Source organism: Manihot esculenta, chromosome 16 (assembly GCF_001659605.2).
Source record: "Manihot esculenta cultivar AM560-2 chromosome 16, M.esculenta_v8, whole genome shotgun sequence".
NCBI classification, from domain to species: Eukaryota; Viridiplantae; Streptophyta; class Magnoliopsida; order Malpighiales; family Euphorbiaceae; genus Manihot; species Manihot esculenta.
Window position 1 is genome coordinate 7,956,063 of NC_035176.2, and position 12,445 is coordinate 7,968,507.

The window sequence follows — 12,445 nt, forward strand, 5'->3', positions numbered from 1 at the left end:
GAACTTGTTATGATATGAGATTTCTATGTAGAGGGCTATTGGTGACAAATTCATCCTTGATATGATTTGTTTGAAATGTGATGCATTCCATGATAGCATATGTTTTAATGAACTGTTTATTTTTATAAAGTTTCTGCTCACTGGGCTTTATAGCTCACCCCTTTCCCTTAAACCCCAGGTTTACAGGGACAAAGATAGTTTAGGAGGTCAGCAGGTTATGGCTATGGTTATGTGTTGTAATAGAATAGAAGTGGACATGATGTAATGTAAAGATGTGTAATAAAATGTAAAATGTTATAATGAAATGTAATGGATAAGAGTTGTGCTTGGCCCGAGTGTTTGGTTAATCCCATTGTCTCATGATCTTTATGAAATGTTTTTATATTGAGAAATGCTGAACCAAGCTTGATATATGTTATGTTGACCCAACTGAAGCATTTGATGAGGGCTCCAGTAAGGGGTTTTTTATGATTACAGGTATAGTGCATGCTCATGTCAAGCTTGGTAAGAGAAAAGTTAAAATTTTCATGTGTATGTTTGATCATGTATGGGATTATACCAGTTGTACCGAATGTATGTTAGGCTTGCTACGGGACGTGGCGACCTTAAGTCGATCTGGATCCTAGCACCGGTAGCGGTCCGGTTTCCGGGTCGTTACATATTGCCTACCACCTGCAGACAAATGGACAAGCTGAAGTATCAAACAGAGAGATAAAGGCCATTATGGAAGAAACAGTCAACCGTCAGAGGAAAGACTAGAGTCTACACCTAAATGATGCTCTCTGGGCATATCGGATCGCATACAAGATGCCTATAGGCATGTCTCCATTTTGTCTGGTTTATAGAAAGGCATGTCACCTGCCTGTTGAGCTAGAACACAAGGCTTATTGGGCTGTTAAAAGTTGCTATCTCAGCATCAACGAAAAAGGTCCACATAGAAGATTGCAACTTCAAGAATTGGAAGAGTTGAGGCATGAGGCATATGAGAATTCCAAAATTTACAAAGCCAAAACCAAGGCTTTACATGATAGCCTTATTTCCAAAAAACAGTTCAACATTGGGAACAAAGTTCTACTTTTCGATTCACACTTGAAACTATTTTCAGGAAAATTGAGATCCCGTTGGATTGGACCTTTCATTATTGAAAATATTTTACCCTATGGTACTATGGAAATTCAAAGTTTGGATATAGGGAAAGCTTTTAAAGTCAACGGACACCACTTGAAGCTATTTTATGAAGGATTTGCAGTTCAAGTTATGCAGGACATCCACCTAGATGACCCTCATTCTTCAGTTTGATCAAATCAAGACCGTCTAGTCCACGAATTTAAACCAGGGCACTTTCTGGGAGGCAACCCAGTGGGAGAGATTTGCCCAAATCACAGCTCACATGTCACTGTTTGATTGATGCGTGATTACTTTTAAAATTCTAGGAAAACCTCTAACCCTTCTCACTTTTATTTATTCAGTTTACTTTCACTAAATTTCACTTTTACTTTTACTCTCTTACCCCTTGCACTAGTTTTCTCTCTTTCAGGATACACCTTGACAACTACATGGTTCGACGGAAGATGGTGGCCACCACTGGACTTGCCCTTTGGCACCGTCTAGGCCTCCCTAGACTGGTGCAAGAGCCCATTGATAGCGACAATGAGCCCATCATCAACCCTCCACCAATTGTAGACATTAATGCCGAAACACAGTCACTGGCCGTACCACCATTGCACACCACATCGCCACAAACGCCTGTCACTAGAACTTATCAATATTGGCCGCGAGCACTACCTATGGCACCACATTCTACACCACAGACCAATAGCATAGAAATGCACTAGGAGACACCGTTACCTTGACCTTCTTCTTCATCCGCTCGCGGATAGAAACGTCCTGCTCCAACACCATCACCTCGGTGCCCTAACACTAGGTTCCGCATCAATCCTTCTACCAGTGTCCAACTACATCTGAGAACCATAGCGCCCCCGATTCCAATAGAGATTTGCCCAAATTTCCATCTCCTTGCCATTCTTTGCAAACCCTAGTTTTTAATAAGCAAACTGAGCACACTAAGTACGACGTTGTCTCTTCCTCCCACACATACTAGGTAAGTATCTTCACCTTGGCACATTGCATGCACTAGGTATCTGGGAAGAGGTGGCTGCTCTCATCAATGGCATTGGCTAGAACACATTTTTTCACTTGCACATGCTTGTTTGCATTGAGCTTGTCCACGAATTCTATTGCACCTTCTTCTTTGACAAGTCTACCATGCTCACTGTTCACACGTCTGACATTGTTAGTTTTAAGCTGTTAGGACACCATTTTTGCCTGTTAGGACACTATTTTTGCATATCTATGGCTTAATTCAATTCTGCTTTAGGTTTTGATGCCCAAGTCCTCACTTGTGATTTACTCCTGAGTTTGATGCTGCGTCTGTTTATGCTAATCTTTGTGATAACTCCTTTGATGCGTACTGTCCCAAAAAGTCCAAGGATTTGTTCTTGAGCAATTTCTACCTAAAATACCTGCACATATTCTTAACTTATTCATTCTTTAGTTGCAAGGATGCCTCAAATATTTTAACTAGAACAGAACTCTTCTTCTTGTGGTCCATGGTATCTAGGCGCAAGCTCAATTTTAGGTTCTGGCTTGCCACCCAGATCTCTGGTGTCCTATCCTATTGTTGCCCCCTTATTCTTGGCCCAGTTATCACCCTTCTAGTTGTGAATTTGCATTGCATCTTTTTATCCTAAGCATACTGACCTCCACCGACCAGTGAACCCCTCTGGATTTGCATGTCTTAAAGGAAATGGGGTTGCTTCGCAAGGTTGGTGGAGCTTACTCTTTGACCCCTGCAAGACCAATTGTGCCATGCAATGAGCATGTGTTTTGTAAAAGTCGCCGAACATCTCTAGCTCCAGCAAAGGTACCTCCAGCAGCAGCACCATCACCAGCAACTCCAGGAGAAGCATAAGTTGATGTTCCTCCTAGTTCCTCTGTTGATACCCGCTTAGACAGAATTGACACTCGCATCTGAAATATGGAGCACATGCTGTAGCTTTTAGTTGCTCACTTCTTGCTTGGTGCTGGCCAGTACCACTGAGATTTGCCCGTTGATTTTTCCAAGTCCACACCTCCTAGGAAGTTACTCTCTCACTTTATATTTTTTTCCCATTGAGGACATTATTTGACATAAGTGTGGGGGTATTGGTACTAGTTCTAGCACACACTGTACAGTCTTTCACATATAATTTTTCTTCTTCTTTTTTCACACATTCTGCACTGATTTCTTTTTCACACATGCACTAAGCATTATAATAAATTCATCAAAGCCTCTCTCATGACCCTATTTGTTTGCTCACCCTTTAAACCTTTATTGAATCACTTACAGTAAGTTAGATTCATTTTGAGAGTCTCTTTTTATTTGACTTTTTGCTCATAGTGGTTTAAGTAGTTGTCATTAATCAGTAATGAGATGAGAAAATCTGATAATTGTGTGTGTTAGGAATGGCATATGCAGTGATTGCTGCACGAACTTGCCCAAACCACAACAATCAAATCGAAAAAAAAAGCAGAAAATGAAAAGTGTACAACACAAATTAAAACTTGCAACGCTGGTCAAAGACTATGAGCAGAGCTGGTAACCACTTGAATAATGTGACTAACTGAGTAACCAAGGGTGGGTATCACAAATATGTACCTTTGCGTAAAAAGGCTGATGATGTTCAAAGCAAGAACAAGTACTTCCAATTGAAAGTATACTGAAGTGGTAAGGGCAGGTTGTGTCAAATGCTACCTAGTCAAACCTAAGGATATTTGTGCTTGAATGAAAACATTAACTTTCTCTCTCTTTTGAGGAAAGCACATTTGAGCCACAGTTGGTAAAAAGAAACAAAGAGGGGTGAGATCACCTCAATGCATGCTAGCTACACTATGATACTTTAGTTTAGAAGTCTAGAGTAGTAAACTAAGTGGAAAACAGAATCAAGTAGAAAATGATTTGATTGTCTCATTTATCCTATGCTTGAGGACGACCAAAAACCTAGGTGTGGGGGTATTTGATCGAACACAATTTCAACACATATTTCATACTGTACTTAGCATTGAATTGAGTATTTTTCTGATTAATCTTGTATTTTTTTTTGTGATATTTCACATAAAAACAAAAGAGAGGTGAATTTGATAAAAAGGGGGTGAAAAGATTTAAATTAATTAGGAAACGTTCGCTAATTAATCCTAACCAACAAATCGCCCAAAGAACGTCTTTGAAATTTTATTTATCAACTGCTTTAAGCATTAGAGAGACCTGATTCTAACTAATTAGCCGCATGGTGAGTTTGAGTTAGATTATGCAATTTCTTAGTGGTTACACTAATTGTTACTTGTTGTTGAATAACCTAAGCAATTACGAATTTCAAGCATTCAAACTAACAATATATTACTTTGAAATTAAGAACAATGGGCCCTATTGATCAAATAACAAAGCAATAATAATATAAAGAATATAATTTGCATAAATATTGAAGAATAAAAGATGAACAATTGAGTTTAGATCTCCCGATTCAAGTATAAACTGAAATTTCACCATAGCTTCAATTAGAAATAAAGAATTTAGCCACTCATGGCTTTCAAAGAAAATACAAAAAAGAAGAGAGAAAATAATTAGCTGAAGAGATATGCCGAAGATGGCCCTCCTGGCTATCCACAATGATGGGCTTAAATAGGTATTCAACTGTAATAAAGTCCTTTTAGGAATAGGAATTCTTTTTTGCTTTGAAATAGGACTTCTTCCTTCAATATGTTTCTTCCAAGGATAGAACTCCTTGATTTGAGGATGATTTGGTGTCGTACTGAAAGAGAAGAACTTATGTGGGTTCCGCGGATTTTAATGAAATGTCGTGGTCCTTTTATTTTTAAATCTGGATTTTTCTTGCTCATTGTCAAATTCTATGCTGCCTGTTGATTTGCCCAGTGGTTTAGACAAGTCGCTGGTCAAATCCACCATCTGAGAATGGTTCAATCAATTTGCAAGCCTAGGCCTTTCTTGGCTTCTGTGCAGTATAATCATCTAATAAATTTGTCCAAATTGCTAGTCAAGTCCATTATCTAAGAATAGTTAAGTCAGGTAGCGGGGCTGGGCTATTCCTAGCTTCTTACAATATGATTATCCAATAGGTTTTCCCAAATCGTTGGTCAAGTCAATTTCAGCTCTTTTAAACTACTTTTTATCAAATTTTCTTTTCTTTTTGCTTTTCTGTGAAATATAAATAAAAATACAAAATTAATCAGAAAAATACTCAATTTAATGCTAAGAATAGTATGAAAAATGGGTTGAAATTATATTCGATCACCCCTACTCATATAGCACTTATTTTAATTTCACCATCTCTTCCTATAGAACTTGAACTTGAAGCAATATTATTATCAACAGTAGATACCTACATAAATTACAAATCTAGATATTAGTATTGCATGTCAATAAAATTCCAATATGTTAATGGAACCAAATAAATTACACCTGAGGATTTTATAAATTCCTCTTAGAACAAGTCTTCTTATTATGGCCCACCTAATGATAGAGAGTGCATGTCATTTGTGTGCTTACTCTACTAGCCTTTTCAAATTTCATCTTTTTTGGTTCATCTTTGTCCTTTCTTCTATTTCTTTTTTGTCTGCCAACTAATTTTATAATATCATATGGATCCAAGAAGGGGCTATCCACATCTGGCCAAAGTTTCATTCCTCTCACAAGTTGAATGAAATGGCCATATGAACTAAGAAAAGTTTATTCCATATACCATTGACTAATATGCTCTTCTGGTTGCATATTCTTATGATACATGGCATAAATTGCATATGTACATGGTATCCCTTTAAGTTACCAAGCCTTACAAGTACATGTTCTCAACCTAAAATCTATTATATGTCCATATTCTCCTTCTTCCATCTTAAAGCCATTGTCACCATTCCACTTAAGTAAACATTTCATTGATTTAACTTTTTTTTTTTTTTCAGTTTCTCCATTGCACTTAGAGATATATCACTTATCCATGTAGCAGCAAATTTTCTCATCTTGCCTATCCTTTTTATAATCTGAACCCTTATCTCCTTTAACATGTTAATAATGGATTTGAATCTTGCTTATATGATCCATCCATTAAAAGTCTCACTCATGTTATTTTCAACCACATCACATCAATTCCCTAATCTTAAAAGAGCTCTACAGAATATCATGTGATTGAAATCTAAGAAATCCTCAATTATTCCTATTCCTAACTTGTTAAGTTCCTCCGACCTGTCCTTTAACTCAACCTCAAATGTAGCCTATACACATGGCCAAAGCTTCTTCCTCCTCTCTACTCCTCTCCATTTTATTGCCCAGTTTTTCCAAATGTGTCTTACACACATTATGTGATTATTTTCTTTTCCAAATGTGTCTTGCACACATTACGTGATCATTTTCTAGTAGCAACTCATCAATTCCTTGCAAGATGTAACAAAATTAAAATATTTTATTATAAATAAATATAATATATGTATCAATAAAAATCAAATAAAAAAGAAAGCAATTTAATTAAGTAAATACAGGTTGGTACCTTTTGCATGTCAGTTACAAAATTCCATCCATCCCCTGACCCAATATTAAGGTCTTCAATTAAATGCTTGATGAACCATTTCTAAGTAGTTTTGTCTTCAATACCAACTATTGCCCAAACTATTAGATGCATTTGGTTATTAGCATCTTTTGATACTGCAATCAAAAATTGACCCTTGCATACACCTTTAAGGAATGCACCAATTCTCTTGCATCCTTCAAGCATTACATCTCTAAGTGTCTTGAAACAAACATAAAACCCAGTGAAAATCAATTTCCATCACCAGACTGCTAACTACTAATAATACAAGTTGAACTTGGGTTGCTATTTTTTTATCTCATTAGTATAATCATGTAATTTACGATATTCAATGCTGTAATCACCTAAAGCCTTAGATAAAGCCTTCATCTTTACCCTTCTACAAATAGTTCTACCTAAAAGATCCTTCAGCTCTTCTCTGCATAACTTCTAAATCTCTATAAGCTGAATCCTAGGCTGATATATTATTAATAAGTTTATTCTTCTTTGACTTGTAACAATTATGGCAAGAATTGCAAGTCTTCACCATAAAATTTTCAGTTTTTTTTCTCAAGGCTAGCATAAAGTATCCATGGACATCATTCCTTGCATCTAACCCTTACTCTATTTTTCTCATTTTTAACCAAAATCAATTGTATAGTCTTAGCCACATCATACTTCCTAATAGCATGCCTAGATTAGTTTGTATTCTCAAAAAATCAAACCAAGCACCATTAAGGAATTGCATAATCTTCATCAAAATAAATATTATTATTCCTCTTTTTACTTTGAACTTCTTTCTCCTCACCTTTAGAATCATCAGAATTAACTAACCTGTTATCTGGATCATCACTATCTAAATGCTCTTCAGTTCCACCTGTTCTCTAACCAAATTTAGCATCTTGCCTATCATTCCCATTAAAAGCAGCATCATCTTCAGCTGGTCCTAACTGAATATCATGTGCATCCCTATTTTTCCTTCCCTCATATCTACTTTTTTTATGCTTTTTAAGATTATCTCTTGCAACCTATAACTTAACATCCACATCACTTCCTTCTAATGCATTAGCATCATTAATATTCTCAATTAATTCTCACTTTCACGGTCATATTCCTCTTTATCATGAACTCCAATATCCTTTACACTAATATCATCAACACTAATATCATCAGCTTGAACATTAGTAGCAGCTTTAAGTCCTCTCCTTCACTATTATTTAGTTCATCACAAGAACTAAAATGCCCACTGTTCTCAGTAAAATCAATAGGCATATTAGGCTCAATATAATAGAAACATCAACACTATGAGAAACATAAGGGTCTATTGTATCTCCTTGCTTAAGACCCTGAGTAATCTCTATCAAAACTTGATTTAACCAAACTTTCTTAAAATCTCCCTTCTCATTGCTCTCTTTCTAAAATACACATCTTTAACAGCTATATAATCTAAGTCTTCCACAAATGAGAATAGCTCTAACATTAATATTTTATCAAAGCCAACATGAGGGACCACAAAGACTTAAGTTATAGCCCATGTAATATTACTATTCTAGATATTGGTAAATTTTGGACTTTGATTTTTTATGCTATATGGCACTCATTTAGAGGCCTGAATGTAAAAATTTTAAAGGGAAAGAAATTTATTTAACTTATGAAGCTTTAATTTAAGCTCAAGAATCACCTAATTTAGTGATCATAAGATTAAGTTGTAGATCCTTGAAATCATACCACTCGTTGGTATAGACTAGTACGACCTAATTGCCCCCTTAAACTTCTAAAAATCATAACCAATTATAGAAAAATAATATTAATATAAATAATATATTAAAATTTTAGAAAATTTCATGAAAAATGCAATAAAAATATTTTAAGAGCCATAATCCCTACCAATCAAGATAAGTAATTCAAATAGAATGGATATCTCCAAGCCAAACATGCACAATATTGTGTTGCATGCAAGAGAATATTTTTAGACCATGAATGATTATTTTTTAGAGTATTTACATTGATTAAATAAAGAAAAGAAAAAGAAGAGAGGGTGAGGGTGAGGGTTGGAAGCAAGAAGAAGAATAGAATAAGGGGCTTTTAGTTTTTCTTTCGAGTGAATTGAGTGAATTTCTTTAGTTTGGAAAGAGAGGAGTGGCCGGTTTGGGAGAAAAAAGATGAATAAATAGGAGGGAAGGAAATCTAAATCTAATAAAAAAGTATTTTCTTCCTTTCTAAACCTACATTAGCCAGACATATTGGTTCTTGGGGTTGATTTGAAGATGATTTTAGTTCAATTAAATTTTAATTATTTCCCTCAAAATTCATATAAATTATTAAAATTAAAAAATTGATCGCATGCTTCTCAAGTTGGTCGAATGGGGCTAAAAGCTAGAGCCATTCGGCCAACACTTGTTTTTTAAGCCTCATGCCATTATTCCAAGATCCAAATAAACCTTAAGCCTCGTAGAAAAAGTTTAGAAAAATAAATGAAGCCTATAGATCAAGCATTTGGCTAAATAGCCTAGCGTCGAAGCCTAATTCTCCCTATTTTGAATTCTTCATTAATTCAACTCGTGCTTCTTCAACTGCTTAGAAGCATAAGCGATCACCCTTTCATTCTGCATCAGCACACAACCCAGTCCCACACGGGACACATCACAATACACTGTGAAGTCTTCATTACTGGCAGGCAGAGCTAACACCGGTGCCAACGTCAACCTTTTCTTCAGCTCTTCGAAGCTCTCTTCACACTGGTCAGTCCACACAAACCTCTGATTCTTCTTAGTCAGTCTGGTCATAGGAGCTGCAATCTTAGAGAAGTCCTGAACGAACCTCCTGTAGTAACCTACCAAACCCAAGAAGCTCTTAATCTCTGTCACTGTAGTGGGTCTAGGCCAGTTAGCTACAGCTTTCACTTTCTTGGGGTCCACTTCGATTCCATTTTCTGATACAAAATGCCCCAAGAAAGAAATGCTCCTCAACTAGAACTCACACTTGGAGAACTTGGAATACAAGCCATGTTCCCTCAAGGTCTGCAAGACTAACCTCAGATGATGGGCATGCTCCTCTGCATTCCTGGAATACACTAAGATATCATCTATGAAGACAATAACAAAGTGATCCAGATACTGACTGAAAGCTCTGTTCATGAGATCCATGAATGCTGCAGGGGCATTGGTTAACCCGAACGGCATCACAAGGAACTCATAGTGCCCATATCTGGTCCTGAATGCCGTCTTCGGCACATCTTCTTCTCTTATTCTCAGCTGATGGTACCCGGATCTCAGATCTATCTTAGAGAAACAATCTGCTTCTGCTAGCTGGTCGAATAGATCGTCAATCCTAGGCAACGGGTACTTATTCTTGGTAGTGACTTTGTTCAACTACTTGTAGTCGATACAAAGTCTAAGGGATCCATCTTTCTTTTTCACAAACAAAACTGGAGCACCCCAAGGTGAGGTACTCGGTCGGATGAAGCCCTTATCTACCAGCTCTTGCAATTGCTCCTTTAACTCTTTCAATTCTGCTGGTGCCATCCTGTAAGGAGGGATAGAGATCGGTCTGGTTCCAGGCATCAATTCAATTTCAAACTCTATCTCCCTAGCAGGTGGTAAACCTGGCAGCTTGTCTGGGAAAACATCTAAAAACTCTCTAACCACGGGCACTGAGGCGGGCTCTCTAACATGACTATCCAGCTCCCTCACATGAGCTAGAAAATCCTGACAACCCCTTCTGAGTAACCTACGAGCCTGTAGGGCTGATATCAAACCTCTAGGTGTACCCCTCCGGTCTCCTCTGAAGACAACTTCTGACCCATCCTGACCTCTGAACTTGACTACCTTGTCTCTGCAGTCCAAGGTAGCACCATGGGTAGATAGCCAATCTGTAATACCCGGCTAGACTCCGGTATCGGAATTCCTACCGTCCGGTGGAATCTCGGATGTCGGAATCCTCTAGTAGGGTAGAATCATATTTTCATAAAATATTTTAAGGTATTTCATGGTTTAAGTAAAATGGAAAGGAGTTTTTGCATAAAAACAACCTTGAAGGAAAACCCAGGTTCGGCCGCCGAACCTCAAGTTCGGCTGCCGAACATGCACGCCTTCGGGAGCGCCTTTAGGCCCCCGAAAGCATAAGTGAGGAAAGTCCAGGTTCGGCAGCCGAACCTCAAGTTCGGCCGCCGAACATGGCATGCATGCGGAGGCACGTTCGGCCCCCGAACGTGGCCTGGCCAGCCACTATAAAAGGGTCCCTTAGCCAAAAACGGGCGAGCTTTTTCCCCATTTCCGGCCAAGGTGAGTTCTCCGCTGCCCCTCACCGATCTTGAGTCTTTTCCTTCAGATCTTTCGAGTTTTTCACTAGTTTTCATCTTGTTTTGAAGATTTCCGAGTTTTGAGCAAGTTTTGGAGCTTTGAGGTTCAAGAACTTAAATCTCTTCCAACTCCAAGTTAGATCGCTTCTACCCTCGATCTTCAAGAGGTAAGAGTCGATCTCTAGCTTATTTTATGTTTTAAGCAAGTTTTATGCAAGTTCTTGGGGTAGAAAATGCATGTGTAGCTTATGTTGAGCTTATGGGTTTTTGATGTGATTTTGAACAATGTGGCTTGCAAATGTATGTTTGATGTGTTTTAGTTGGGGTTTTAGTTAGTTAATGCCCCTAGGAACTTGTATGCTTGTGTATGAGTGTTGTAGAATAGGTTTATGCATGTTTGGATGAGAGTGGAGGCATAAATGCATAAGGGAGCTGAGTTTCTGCCATTCTGGGAGAAACCAGGTTCGGCAGCCGAAGGAACTTTCGGCCGCCGAACGTGCTTGTGGAGGTAGCCTTCGGCTGCCGAAGCTTGCCCCCGAAAGGAGACTTTCGTCTCTGTCTGGGAGTTTCGGCCACCGAAAGTGCCGCCGAACATGCATGAGTTTCGCCTCTGTCTGGGAGTTTCGGCCGTCGAAGGTGCCGCCGAACCTGCCTGACTTTCGACTCTGGAGGGACTTTCGGCCGCCGAACCTGCCGCCGAAAGTGCCCTGTCCAGCCCTTTCTTGCATGTTTTTCTATGATTATTCCATGATGTTTTAGGGGGTTTTTGGGGAATAGTTTAGAGTTTTGTTCATGTATGTTTGGTCCCTCATTTGAGTCCACCTGTGTAGGTTCGGACCCAAGGAACCGAGGACCCCAGCAGTGAGTCTGTTGCCCCAGTGTCTGGTCAGAGCTATCCAGAGGTGAGTGGAATAACTTATTATGTTTTAAAGCAAAGAATGAACTTTTTAGCATGTTTCACGCATCCTGAATGCCATGTGATGTATTAGGTTGCTTGCATTAGAATTCACGAATATGTTGCATTGCATATGTTAAATGTTGATGTGGATGAATGTTGGATGATCTATAGCCCTCGACCTATGATATGACGATGTGATATGTACGGTACGGAATGTAAGACCAGTGGGACCCATTCTACGTTCGCTGGCACTATGTAAGGGAAAGACCAGGACCCATTCTACGTTCTAGCACAGTTGGACACTGTTATGTTATGATATGTAAGGGAAAAACCAGGACCCATTCTACGTTCTGGCACAGTTGGACCATGTAGAGGGTTATTGGTGACAAGTTCATCCTTCATGTGATTAGCTGTGATGTGATGCATTCCATGTTATCATATGTTTTTAAATGTTTTATTATTCTGCTCACTGGGCTCTAGTAGCTCACCCCTCTCCCAATTTCCCCAGGATTGCAGGTACAGGGTAGACCAGGAGGTTTACAAGAGTAATGAAGTCTTGCGTATGAAATAGATAGTGTGGACATGATTAATGTATTAATGTTATGTAAAAGTACAGTTTCAGTCATGTAATAATAT

The 12,445-nt window shown here is 38.3% G+C and overlaps 1 protein-coding gene across 1 annotated transcript; it reads left to right on the forward strand.

The window, feature by feature from the left end:
- Positions 1-807: 807 nt before the first annotated feature.
- Positions 808-1,299, forward strand: LOC110603209. Its single transcript, XM_021740913.1, has one exon. It carries the CDS (start codon positions 808-810, stop codon positions 1,297-1,299), a length of 492 nt encoding a protein of 163 aa, XP_021596605.1.
- The last annotated feature ends 11,146 nt before the right edge of the window (positions 1,300-12,445 follow it).

What these genes read in the sequence shown, in the direction of transcription:
- LOC110603209 (XM_021740913.1), top strand. Translation starts at nt 808, where the DNA reads ATGCCTATAGGCATGTCTCCATTTTGTCTGGTTTATAGAAAGGCATGT.